The sequence below is a fragment of the Primulina tabacum genome, chromosome 15 (assembly GCF_025594145.1).
Source record: "Primulina tabacum isolate GXHZ01 chromosome 15, ASM2559414v2, whole genome shotgun sequence".
Classification (NCBI taxonomy): Eukaryota; Viridiplantae; Streptophyta; class Magnoliopsida; order Lamiales; family Gesneriaceae; genus Primulina; species Primulina tabacum.
Genome location: NC_134564.1, coordinates 34,638,230 through 34,652,936, shown reverse-complemented (window position 1 = coordinate 34,652,936; position 14,707 = coordinate 34,638,230). Strand labels below are relative to the sequence as shown.

The 14,707-nt window shown below is 33.2% G+C and overlaps 2 protein-coding genes across 2 annotated transcripts; both read right to left on the bottom strand.

The window, feature by feature from the left end:
- Nucleotides 1-637: 637 nt before the first annotated feature.
- On the bottom strand, nucleotides 638-7,336 carry LOC142526861 (gamma-glutamyl hydrolase 2-like). Its single transcript, XM_075631494.1, has 10 exons — nucleotides 6,934-7,336; nucleotides 5,767-5,853; nucleotides 5,106-5,195; nucleotides 4,345-4,439; nucleotides 3,460-3,520; nucleotides 2,633-2,722; nucleotides 2,440-2,502; nucleotides 2,106-2,194; nucleotides 1,243-1,335; nucleotides 638-864 (listed from the first exon to the last, which is right to left on the bottom strand). The coding sequence occupies exons 1-10, from the start codon at nucleotides 7,258-7,260 to the stop codon at nucleotides 831-833; spliced, it is 1,029 nt and encodes a 342-aa protein (XP_075487609.1). The 5' UTR covers nucleotides 7,261-7,336; the 3' UTR covers nucleotides 638-830.
- Nucleotides 7,337-12,197: 4,861 nt separating this feature from the next.
- LOC142526123 (uncharacterized) lies at nucleotides 12,198-13,433 on the bottom strand. The gene is made up of 2 exons (XM_075630385.1): nucleotides 13,103-13,433; nucleotides 12,198-13,018 (listed from the first exon to the last, which is right to left on the bottom strand). The coding sequence occupies exons 1-2, from the start codon at nucleotides 13,431-13,433 to the stop codon at nucleotides 12,198-12,200; spliced, it is 1,152 nt and encodes a 383-aa protein (XP_075486500.1).
- Nucleotides 13,434-14,707: the final 1,274 nt, after the last annotated feature.

Below are 14,707 nucleotides of genomic sequence, written 5' to 3'. Positions count from 1 at the left end.
CACTTCATTTGTGGACATAAGAATTATCATAATAAGTACACAACATAACGAAATTGATAATAATATATATACACACAAAATAAATCGAATAAAAATTTATATTTTCCTGATTTTAATCCATAATTAGATGAAAAAATTGAAGCATAACATGCTAAATTTAACTCGTGGTTTTATCAATATGTACTATATAAATAGTTAGCAACTATTGGCTAAATATATCCATTTCTGGGGTAACTGATTTTAAGCAATGAGAAAATCTGGAAATCTTATTTAACATGATGATGAATAGTTCATTTTATTTCCTAAAATATCTTTTGCAATAGTTTGGTTAATGTTTGTATATTTCTTAAATGTTACCTATAATATATCAATTAATCTGTTTTCCGTAAGTTATATGTGTTATTAAATTATAGGAGTCGACAAACAACTACGAGCAATAATTAGACTCAAATTAGAATAATTCTCTTGTAAGAAGTTATCACAAATCTACATATTTGAAACGGATTGGTCCGATCCATATTTATAATAAAAAATAATATTTTTTTATGAGTCGCGTCGAATTTGAAATTCGTTTTACAAAATTGACTCGTGAGACAATTTCATTGGAGTTTTTGTGCTCAAACTAATACCCCACTCATACAATAATTCCCATGATATAACTTAGAATTATGTTCATAAGTTTTACAGACTCCTCAAACCTTTATATAAACATCTTCAGCATCATTTTTTCTGCATTAACTTTTAATTAGAGTACACCTAGCAAGTGCTGCACGGATGTAGTTTCATCAACTGTCTCAACTTCACGCACGCACGGGGACTAGGGAACAATTTTAGGTAAATATGTAAACTTCATCGAAACCCGTCCTGCAAAAATAGGGGAAGGGTTAACCACATTTACCTCCGCGGATGTTGGGTCTGATTATTTATACCTCCCCTCCAAATATATAGCAACACCCTCCCCATATCACCTCGGAAGAAAAAAGTTACAAAAAGAACCCAATAGTGAACTATGATCTCCTTCACAGGTAAAAAAAACCCCAACAGTGAACTATGCTAACACTCCTGCAAAATCATTCCTGGTCCCCTGGGAAATAAAGTCTATTGTCTACCTCTCCAAGAAAAGCAAGATATAGTATGTACTGAGAAGAGAAATAGCGGAAAGGCGAACGAGTCGCACCCTGGATCTGCTACTTTGTAAATGGGAAAGCATCAACAAAAAGACAGAAGGCATTTGACACTTACCCAGCCTTGCCGCTAAAAGTAGGACTGTGATTGTATATGAGGTTTTCAAGCACTTTCTGAGCAGGAGGCCTGTTCATGGACTTTCTGGCCAGCCTGAAAGAGTTGATTATGGCAGAATAAGAATGGCCACTTTGCAGACCGATCACAAGGATCAAAATGCATAACATACAGCGGATGACACAAATATTTTGAACAACAAAGGGATGCAGTTTAGAGTATCAAAATCCAGATACATACAGTAAAATTTAAAACTTGGAAGGGGGCAAAACAAAAACATTTAATAAATATGGTATAACTATTGCATAATTTTTCATTTGGAAGGTAATTGACACTACTAGCCCTCAAATAGATAAGGATCAGTTGCAACTACTTAAAATTAATAAACAATTTGATTCCTGATCAAGGCCTAGCAGTCTAGCACGTCATGCACACACTAATGTAGAACAATTTTGATGATGAAAAGAACTTCAACTGCTTGAAGAACTTGACCACTGATCAAGGTGTCGCCTTACAAGACTGGGTGTCTTCTCTTACGTTTTTTTTCCAAAGTAAAATCTTCCCTAATTTAACCAAACAATGATTAATAATAAAAAAAATTAACTGGTAACATATAACACATGAAGATGGAAAAATATGGAAATAGATCCAACACATTAAACAAATAAGAGAGTCTATAGGTGGAAATTTGATACATAGCCGAAGAAGATGCAATCATAGGGCTTCAACCTTTGCCACATCACTGTGTTCCAACACTTGAAAGTTAATACAAAGTTTTCACTTTTCGACAACTAGAAATTACCATATTCACCATAACATCATAGAATGAAAAGCATTTAATGCATCAACTTTGACTAAAAAATTACCCGACAAAAAAGTTTGCAACATGTTGAGTCACTTGAATTGCTGCTTCTGAGTGTGGAGTCATCGATAAGCCCCATTCAAAAGCATTTTTCTGTCGAAAGCAGCTCTATAAAAGCCAGAATTTTGCAGTATAGGAAGGCGAGGAAACGTGACCGTCTATGCACGGCGTGATGCAATTTAGAATAAGGAAAATGGACTACTGGAAATTTTACGGAGAAAAAATAGTCTCTCGGCGCTTTATCGTGAATCATGAAGATAGTCTACATGCCATTTAGCAAACAGAGAATGCCATTTACGTATACAGGAAAAAAATAGTTCAGAGGAGCTGAGTTATACCTCTGGATGCCACTGGACAGCAGTTACTGGATATTTGCTTGCCTGAACCGTTGAGACATAGACCTGATACAGATCAATGAGGGCAATCACTAAGGAGATTCTACCAAGTGTCAACAGATGTCTCGAAATCACAATAAAAACAATAAGACAGAAAATATTTCAACTAATGACCACAGAGGAGGTTATTTGATACCTTGCTATCCTGATCCACACTAGTTGTTAAGATCTTGAAGAAACCAGATAAATTCTTGTTCTTTAGAAACTTTCCTGGCGATATTCCATACTGTCAAATAGATCCATATATGCACAAGGGTAAGTCAGCCGTATTTTTGAAGATATAACTGGATTTTAATACCAAATTTTACTGGCGTGATCCTAAAACTTGAAGGACGCACAGTCCAATAGCTAAGCAAAAAACAAATAATCACCAAGAAACAAATGAAAATAAACCAAACTTACATTTTCAGATCTCTATCTGCTGCTGGGTATATATGCTGATATGATTTCAGTTGGCCCGGCGAGCAAGCAAACACTCATTTCAAATTATTCAAATATCCCATAGATAAGGGAACTAAACTCAGATAACTTCAGGTTTGAGAATTGAGATAAATCAAATTGATTTTAAGGTTAACATAAAGTTATAGAAGATCAACATAAAGTTCATCGTGCTTCAACAGAAAATTCATCGTGCTTAAATATACACATATATCTTCGGCAAGATTACCAATGACACAGGTTGAAAGGTAGCCAGAATTAGAGATGTAAAAATGCAGCCCATGTGAATAAAATGGCTTGCCGCATATCCATATTTATTTCTATCCAATATTTATAATTGTCAGTGTCACTGACTTTACCTGGTTGGACATATTATTTAATTCAGGACAAAGTAAATAATATTTTTAGAAATCTTAAAGAAAATTGCTTACAAGATACTTTGGTCCTATGCTGTTTAAACAGTCATCTCAGGGAGAGCACAAGTGCATAATAAATATTGATAATAAAACTTGGTCTACCACTCACCATATGATTTTGAACTACTAGACATTCTGTACTCAACCTTTTCAGTAAATGTGGAGGAAACCTGCAACACACATAAACATCGTCAGGTAAAAAAACTTCATGGTCCAACAGCTATTAATTGAGAATAAAACATAAGCCAATAATGGTAAGATTTTTCAATTTATAGAGAATTTTTGGATCACCGAACTCTAAAAATGTGAATCATAAACTTTAGTATCCAGGTATAGCTGTAACATTTCCCTTCAAACCCACATATACTCAGTTACTCGTTCCTCCAGTTTGCAAAAATTCCCACTTTAGCTAGAGATCAAGTCAAACATTTTAGTACCAGAAGTTTTGGTTGTAATTTGTTAATGTATGACCAGGACCCAAAAAGTGTTTGTTTTGAATGAACTATACAATGTTGTCATACCACCAAAAAAAGTTATTATTGCTTGCACAAGTATTATAAGTTCAGAGTTTGGATGCTGCTAAGATGGAAAACATTGTATTCTATCTACTGATCTTTACATTGAAAATTTGAAATTTAGCATGCCACAATCACCACTTTAAAAAAAATTACACTTACCTCCTGTAAGGCACGTCTAGAACTTATAAATATTTCTACAAAGATCGGAATTAGGTATCGATTCCTTGAAGTTTAAAAATGCTAAGATCTATCTCTCGATGCGCAAAAATATTTAAATTTACCTCTCCTTGAGGTAAGTTAAATGTTACTCATGTTTGGATGGGAGGTTTGTGTAATTCAAACCAACCTCAAAGGCATACTCCTATAAACGAATTGTCAACGGAACCAGACTATGTTGAAATGATTTCCAGTAATGACTAAAACTTATGATTAATGGGAGAATAAATATGAGCGAGAAATTAATTTTGGAAATATACCTTTGGAAAACCGTGCCATTGATATCTGAGTTTTTTGCAAATTGCAATGTAGAGGCTTGATTTCGTGCATTAAATTTCTCCAGGACGTCTTTGTCCTGTCGCCATGGTGAGAATTGCATATGCTTTAAGTTCAACACATGGAAGATGACTATCAATCTATGGTTAGCATAACTAGCTAAGACAGTTCCAAAATGAGAAATTATGACAACATATAAGAGATCTGACAAACTAGTCTACAAGAATGAGCTTCAAAATGGTTAGGGTGTATACTCCCCCTTCATTTAAGTGATCTTCAATGAAAGAATATATATCGAGAAGAAATAACTTATACTGATATGAAGCCAAAGATTTCCAATTTCACCCTTTATTGGAATCCCACAAGCAAGTGTGCTCTTTTTTGGAAATAAAGCAACAAATGACCTTCGCAAATCTCAAAATGTCAATATAAAAATATAAATTGAAGACAAGTATAAAACATAGTATCATACATTTTCCAATATCCAAAAGTTTACTGTATTAACTACAACTTGTAAGATATTAGGTCTTATCTAAAACCTAAGCTCTTGATTTTGGTAAATAAAATAACCTTCATGTCTCAAGAGATCGTCAAATGTTTTCAGGGTTTAAACTGCAATTTTGGAACTGGTTTGTCGAATCTTAAATATACAAGGTGGTTCAACTTAGTATTTTTAAATAACTTGTGTTTAAACCCATCCATGAAGACCAATGGAACAATAAATATATGTTTCCAGAGAGCTTACCTCGCTAACTATCATAGTTACTAGTTCAAAACCTAGGCAAATGGCAAGCAAAGGGAAAGTATCTCCAGCATCATTCTTTCTCAGACTAATCTGCATAAAAATACCAAAGAAGTCTTAACTGCAAGAATTCTTAACCAAATTTTCTTCGCACCAATAGATGCACAGTTTGTAACATCTAACTCTATGACTTGCTTCATATCATGGAATGATACCATCCAACTACAGCCACACTTCTTTATTGTGCTCACAAATCTAAATGTGTACCTAGTGTCATGTAACAGATGCTAATACAACGATAAATCAGTTGATTCAAACTTTTAGATTAATTCAACTTTACATACAGCCCCTGCTCCTAGATTTCAAACTTTATAACAAAATAAACTCCACTGACTGAGTCGAGAGTGGTCCCAAACCCCCCTCCTTAATTTCTCGCAAGAGAATGCTATACGATGGCATTGGAACCATCTAACACATGTCAGAGACAGAAAACTAGAAAGAGTTTTTGTTTTTTTTTTTTGTGTGTGTGTTAGAAGGCTATTTCAGCATCAAGAGAAAATCTTAATAATTTGATCACATTTCCTCCTTGCTAGTGTTGGTACATTAGAAAGTAAGGAAGTTGTTGGTTTCAACTTCAGCTCTGATATTTTGGATGACTAGGTACCTTAAAAATTAACTCTGCAATCTCAAAGTAGAGACCACTTTTGGCCGATCCTCCTGTGAAGATTACCCCATCAACCAGATTGAGTTTCTGCAACATTGACTAAAATATATAAGAATCGCAAGTTGTGGGGGCAAAAATCCAAGACTTTTTACAACCACAAAAAAAGGAAATCGTGTAAACACCCAGCTACAAACTTAAAGGTAATTTCTCTACACAATCATTTCCTCAAACTTAAATGATGTGACGATGGAAACCTCGTAAGTAGCAAACAAATTGGGGAAGTTTCAAGCTACCCTTCGGGTAGTACCCAACTGATATATCTAATGGTGAATATTTAACGTTAGATGTTTGGTCACTGAAAAATCAACAGACCTCACACATGTGAATTGATAAATGTTCACCTTAGATGCACCCTTGTGTAGCATCTCATTTTCCCAACAAACTGACAAACTTTTTCTCGTCGCATGTGACACCATGGAGGATAAAGTTTCTCCTCATTTCAGCACAGAAACATGACTCACTTAATATTGGCGATTAGGTAACACCAAGAAGGGCTGATAGATAAATGTTGAAAGAATGTTTGATGTAATTTAACCAGCAGCCGGATAAGTGTGCAGCAAAATCTGCTTATTAAAGCAGAACACGATTCCATATATATATACTTACTATTATAAAACTAATCTACAATAATACTAACTAAATTGATCTCTTGGTATGGCCATTTTCTAATTACAATACTACCCTTATGTCTCTAAACGACTTATATTTCAAATGATAATACTACCCTCGTCCCACAAACAAATATATGGTCATTTTTTTAGAGAAATAGCATATTATCCACACAATAATTTTACAAGCTATAACAAAATAATTACAAATATTTTCAATATAAATAGTTCATAATCTAAATATTAACATAAATCCAGCAATAATTATTCATAAACCAATTTTACATGCATTTACGTGCATTTGGTTACTAGTGTTGATAACTTTTCAACCTTATACTTTTGATAAGATAGGATCCTACGTTCTTTGGGGAAACGTACCTAGTTAAACAACAGCTCAAATTGTCAAATGAATCGAATTCATCGAATTACCATTTAACGCTGATCAATTAACGACAACAAACATATTTACAATTTTTTTTAATAATATAGTACGGATTACCTCGGAGAGAATCTCTGAGGGCTCGTTGTAGATGAGAGGAATGACCCTGGCACCAGCTGCCTCCACGAACTTTACATAAGAGGCGGCGATGTAGGAAGCATTGGTTGAATTTTGGATACGTCCGGATGCACCGTCCCCAGGATGACTTAGGATTCCGATCACAGGCCGGTAGTTGAGTTTGGGATTCCCCGACTGACACTGTGTAGCTCCTAGGAAAGAGTCCGTCTCACTAGGCAGGAGGAGGAGCTCCGTCGTTGAAAAGGCGTCAACTGCTAACTGCCCCTTGGCGAAAGCGACGAGGAAGAAGATCCAGAGATTGGTGAACATACTGGACCAGTACGCGCTTCGACACCAGGATTATCGGCTCAAGTGCTCACTGATGATGAAGCTTCAGCGAAATTTTTTTTTATCAAATAATAAATAATACAAATAATAAATAATGAATAAATAAATAAATTTACCAAACTAATTTTAAAAAAATTTCGTTCTGGGCCAAGCGCTGGCTTTTTTTAAAAAAAATAATATAAAAAGAAAAAATATATATAAAAATATAACAATTTGAAATGTTTTACAAATCTATCACAATCCCGTACAGGCTGTACCGAATTCATAAGAATCTGTGTCAGATTGTACCGGATTCAATAATTTTTAAATTAAAATTTAAATATAATTTTTTATTATGAAAAATAAAAAAAATCTTTTGAATCTAGTGCAATATGAATATGTGGCGTGGCGGTTTATCTTGAATTCATCTTTTGTGCGTGTTATAAATTACGGAACTTAATTTGAAATAATTCACAATTTTGTATATTTAAATAATAATATTGCAAAAAAGTTAAAAATCACAAACTTCTGTTTATTATTAGTTGTCTAATTATTATTACTATTTATTGTTGTTATATCATGATTATTATTAAATATATAATATTTAACAAAACTATAATTATTAGTATAATGCAAGCCAACAACATTATAATTATATTAATACATGAAACTATTATTAATATAACAATTACTATTGTTATACCAATTACAAATAATACAATTACGAAAAACTAATTACTGAAATTATCTTTTAAATTTATATGAAATTTGTGATAAAATAAATGAACAATATTAAAACCAGAAATAAATTAAAATTGTTAAAAAAATATTACAAAAATAAAATAATTTCAATTAGTTGTCGTATTTATAGATTTTTTTACAAAAGTGATTAAATATTTTAATTTTTCATATATATTAATTACGTTAATATTAATTCATCTGTCATATTAAATACAATTTTGTATATTTAAATAATATAATTATTTTTCAATAATAATATTGAAAAAAATTTAAAAATCACAAACTTCTGCTTATAGTACAATAGAAGCCAACAAGATTATAATTATATTAACATATGCAACTATTATTTATATAACAATTACTATTGTTACACCATACTTACAAATAATACAATTACGAAAAATTAATTACTGAAATTATGTTTTCAAAATTGATATGAAATTTGTGATAAAATCAATGAACATTATTAAAACCAGAAATAAATGAAAATTATTATAAGAAATAGTACAAAAACAATATAATTTCAATATTAAAAAAATATAACAAATACTTACACATATATTAGAAAAACAAACTAAGGAAAAAAAAAGAAATTTTTGAAACTGTGAGAGTTTAGAAGATGTTTGTTGTTTAAAGAAATGTTAAAACAATTTTCTACGTAGTGCTGGATTACATGTCAAAATATTAAAAAAAAAAACAAATTTTGTAAAATAAAATTATTCTAATAATAAGAAAAATATATATAATTGTTTGCATGCACGTAAACTAGAGCAACAAAAAACCAACGATGTTTCCTCAATGCAACGAGTTAAGCTCTCCAACGCTGCTTCTTCAAAAGAACAACGTGAATTATTTCAAATTAAGTTCCGTAATTTATAACACACACAAAAGTGAATTCGGAACGGACCACTACAGATTTATATTGCACCAGATTCAAAAATTCTTTTTATTTTTCATTCATCAATTTTTTAAATTAAAATATAAATATAATTTTTTATTTTTCAAAATAAAAAATTATAAAAATAAAAAATTATATTTATATTTTAATTAAAAATTGTTGAATCCAGTACAATCTGAAAATATCGGTATGGAATTTTTCCACACTGATACCGATACCGAAAATTCGGTATACCACACATTCGGTATACCGAATTTTCGGTATGAAAAAGTTCATACCGGTACCGTATCGACACCGAAAATTTTGTCGGTATACCGAAAAAATGTCGGTATACCGAAAACATTTCGGTATACGACATTTTTTCGGTATACCGAATTTAAATTTAAAAAAAATAATAAAAAATCGAAAAAAAATATTATGTACCGATACCGAAAATTTCGATACGGTATCATATCGTATCGAAAATTTCGGTAAGTTCGGTATTTTTTCGGTACGATTTTTCGGACGGTAACAAAAAACCGCTCGAGCGCGAGGCGCTCTGGAAAATTTTCCCGAGCACCTCGCGCTCGAGCGGTAACTTGAGCATCCCTCGCGCCCGAGCGGGAGCATTTCGCTAGCAAAATTTTTTAAAAAAACTAAACAAATTTTTTTAAAAAAATTTTAAACCATTTAGTTTATTTCGCACGTGAAATAAAAAATAACAAAGTAAACACGAGGTAAAGAATTAATTTCTCATTTAACAGATCAACTGTTGTGGCGCCCCAAACCTCGAGACGTAATCATGCAACATGTGACGTCATATGCATAAATTTTTTTTTTCTTTTCGACGACGTAATAATATAATGCATATACGACAAAATAGTGCAATCACCCCACTATCTACGTCAGTGTAGCAGAAACAATATAATAAATACACACATACAACTCAAATAAGACAATAAACTATACTGTCTCTATCTACTATCAACTACAAGACTGTTTGACTAGACACACATAGTCCTTCACCACTATCTTGTCTCACGCATAGTCCTGTAATCTGCCCAACAGAAACAGCCCTCAAAGGGTGAGCATATACAACAATCATCATCGTAATACATAACAGTTATATTAACAATATAAAATATAACTGAAATAATAATAGAAATACCCCCTTTGCCGTTTCTGGACAATCAGCCAACAACAACCTCAACAACATCACAATGCAACAACATCGACGATACGTCGCACCCCAACACCGGCGACAGCAATATCGTCGAACGAATAACATCACGATACGTCGCACCCCAACACCGGCGACAGCAATATCGTTGAACGAACAACATCAACGAGACGTCTCCCAACAACGATAGTCAACAATATCAACAATAATAAACAACAACAAATATAATATCAAATCACCCAATTCCGGTGATTTATCATCGTTCAACGCAATAGTATTTATCTATACTAAACAATAACAACATATGCTCGTACGTCAACACGTACCTGATAATCGAGTATATATACAATCTGGCTATTTCTTTGATCCTGAGGCTTGTGATGTATCTAAATAATTCAACAACAATTATCAGATCATTGTCACCGTATCAACATAATCATACAGCCTCAATATATAACATCAAATAGCCCAACAACAATTAATTCAACAAAATATAAAACTCGATTATAAATTATTATCAGCTCAACAATTTAATATTCTGGTGTATTTAATTCACAATACTACCATCAAATACGCCCTAATTAATTTAACATCAAATAATAGGCTATTTTACAACATCCGTCAAATTGCGAAAACTTTATATCAATGTGTAGCCTATACTTCGTAGACTCCGAATATATAATCAGAATTAATAACAACTGACAAACAACTCTCCAATCTCAATCCAATGATTAAAAATCCCTAATTATAATAAATTAGGAATAATTCAAAACAACAACACAATAATCTTCTCTACTTCGTTAAAATCATACACTACTCAACAATCTTCAATTTCAGTATGATTTAACAATTTATTGGATTTATTCCAAAAATCGACGAATTTCAAACATTACCAAAAATATAAAATTTATACCTCAAATCGAAGACCTCGTGTCAACGATCCCAGAACTGAAGTCGGTTCGTCGATTGGATAAACCGATAAGTCGCAAGAATTAAAAAGAAAAATCGAAACTTTCTTCCCCTCTCACCTCGCGTCTTTGTTGCCTTCTGTTCTTGCCAATTCCACCGCTTCAAATATTTTTTTTTATTATTTTTTTAAAATATTATATTATATTATTAATATTTTATTATTAATATAATATAATATATAATATTTAACATCGGTATATCCATTTGGACCAGTCAAACGATAAAAATTTTCAAAACTCAAAACATGAAACTTCTATATCTTTGAGTTTTCTACGTTATATCCAAATTTCAAACCATTTGAACTTCATATGACCAAAATATGTCATATTTCATTCTTTAAAAATCATTAATTATTTAGTAATCTCATATTACTAAATCAACAACTTGTGATATTACTTCAGGCATTACAACTGTTATTACAATTTAACAAAATAATACATCAATGTTGTCTCTGTCTAGAAACAGTTGTGTCCATCTCAATTCTCAATCGAGTTGTTTTATCTCTACCAACTCTTCTTCTTTCACGTCTAACAGGGTTGTGGTGCAATTCGAAAGTTGGAGGTTCCCAGTAGCGCTCATCTGCAAGAAGTTCGAAATCTGCCTTCGTAAGTCGCTAAGTACTCAGATATATTATACCATGGCTGCACAAGTGTCGTGGGATCCAACGTTTGCCACTTTGCGGTACAAATAGCATGAGAACATGGTATGCCAAAAATCGTCCATTTACCACACGAACAATCACTCGTTGATAACTTGACCACTTGCATATGTTGGCCACGACTTGGTCTTCCTACAGTTGCAACCGAAGCAGTTTGCTCACGTACATCATATTTGGCAACACGATGTTCACTAGATTTTCTCGCCCACTTGTCATACATCCGACATGCAAAATCTGACCACAGCTGATTTTCCTGAACCATACGACCACCTCTACTCACACGTTCAATAAAATATTGTACGCACCTCATAAGTGTCAAGTGTACTATGGTAGATATAGGAAGTCTACGAGCACCCTTCAACACACTATTTAAACACTTCGACATATTGGTTGTCATCACCCCACGACGCCAACCACCGTCATGAGCCAAACTCCATTTTTCTTTCTCAATTCCAGCCAAATATCGGTGCGCCAAAATATTTTTATGCTTGATTGCCTCCATTATTGATTCAAACTTACAAATTTGATTTTGTGTGTCCTGCCGCCCAGCATAAATCTTTCAGATGCACGTCTTTGAATTTAGCGTTAAAGTTTGAACACACGTGTCTCAAACAAAAACGATGCACACCGTATGGAGGTTGAAAATATGGTAGCTCTGCAGTTACGCGCACGATTCCCTTATGTCTATCAGAAATAAGACACACGTCGTTTTCACCACGAACAACATGTCTTCCTACGTTCTCCAAGAACAATTTCCAAGAATATGTTGTTTCTTCATCCACAATAGCGAATGCTAGCGGTAGAACCTGATTGTTCGCATCCAGAGTGACACCGATCAACATTTTGTGCTTGTATTTGATATACAAGTGTGTAGCATCAACACTAATTATTTTCCGACAATGGCGAAACCCATCAACACACGGCCTGAATGCCCAGAAAACATAGTTCAATGTCTTACTCATTTCATTGTTGGCTCTCAGATGCTTCCACGCCACAACTGTTCCCGGATTATATTTTGACAAAGCGCACATATATTTGGGAAGTAATTGGACGGAGCTCTCCCATGTACCATAAGCAATTTCAATAGCACGTTTCAAACTTCGCCATGCCTTCGTGTACGAGATTTGATATCCATATTTATCTTTCACATTTTCGATTATATATTTAATCTCGTATAAAGGATCACAACGAACAACTCCTAATAGCGTATATGCCACCATATCACTGTTCAGATTCTTGTGGTCTATACCAACAGAGGTAGATATACATGTGTGAGGCCCGCCATATTTTGTTATTTTCCAATAACCAGTCTTGGCCTTCAAAGAAGCGCGAAGTCCTCATCGACAAATGACCGTAGAAGAATTATTTTTACAACTTAACTTCCACAAACTGCGTGTGCTAACCACGACACGGTACTCACCTCTGACAACTCTAACTGAATAATCCTTGATAGATGCAATAAGATCATTCTTATCTTTAAATAAAATATTGACGCATAATTCACCTCTATCCGGATTGTAATAGCTTGATTGCACTCCACAAGGAACATCAACAGAATCATGAGGCTCTTCACCAAAATATTTATTGAAAAATGATGGCATCTCAGAAGTGTTTGACAGAAATGGTACGGTCTGCCTCTGTAATGTGTCACGTGGTGGTTGTCGAGATGATGTCCCCTCATCAGGATTTGTAAAAGTATTCACTTCATCATCAACATTCACTTCTTCTTCTTCAGATTCGCTGTATGACATATCGGGTTCGGAATCAGTCCTCTAAATATCATCATTATTGGCCTGATCCGGACAACGCGCGCTCGTATCTAATGTTGGATTCGGCCAAAATGGAGCATTATTTTGTTCCGACGAGATATTTATATATTGATCCCAAGGCCCACTTACATCATCGAAACTTATATTACCGAGTCCTTCAATAACCTGGGGAACATAAGATTCTTGCTTCTGGAAACCACCATACGTAGACGTACCTAGGTTGGTTATAAAAACCTGAATCGGATGCATGTGGAACGTAAGATTCAGGATCATCAAATCCAACATTATGCTCAATTGAATTTGCTTCCACGTACAGATGCAAAACATGCATGTTGTCACATTGCATTATGAACTGTAAAGCATCGTTATCAACGAGATTGACTTCAATTTCATGCCAAAATGCTCTCTCCATGAATGAATACTTTGTTGACATCTTCAGAGAAAAATTCGCTGGATCGATTGCTAACATTTTATGCACAACTTCAACTAACTCCATCAAATTAATAGATCGTAATACTCGTATCGGTCTAACAAATGGAATGCTATATTCAATCGATTCATTATCGCTAATTACATGACCACCAAAATATAAGAGTACGTCGATGTTATACATTTTGTCAATGAAAATTGAGAGAAAATTTAAGAGAAAGTTGATACCCCGTTCATCGAATTTTTCATCAATTATATAGGAGAAGAAATGTGAAGACTGTATAGCTTCGATTCTTATTTAAATTATTGGTCTTCACGTGATTTTTCAGAATCTCATCTTTCACGTGAAGTTCTCAAGCATCGACTGAATGAACACCTTTCACGTGAAGTTGTCAGGCATCGACTGAATGAACGGACATTAAAAATAGAAAAAAATATATAAAAAAAGAAAAAATTTACAAAATACACCGTCCGCGCTTACCAAGCGCGAATTGCATTAGTTGTGCAAACATTTTTTTTCAAATTAGTTTTGAAATAAAATTTTAAATTTAAATTATTTTTTTAAAAAAACCCTTAGAAAAAACACACAAAATAATAGTTATAAGGCAGTTTTATAGATATTAATTCATGAGTGAGAGTAGTCAAATTTTCTCATAGTTTATAATAAAAAATAATAATTTTTATAAATAACATAAAAAAATATATATCTCACAAAGTGAGACATGAAACTGTTAAACATGAATTTTTTAAACAATAAGATCCAGGTGGACCCCACTGATAACTTTCATAATTAATTAATTTTTTTGTGGCATCATCATTTTTATTTT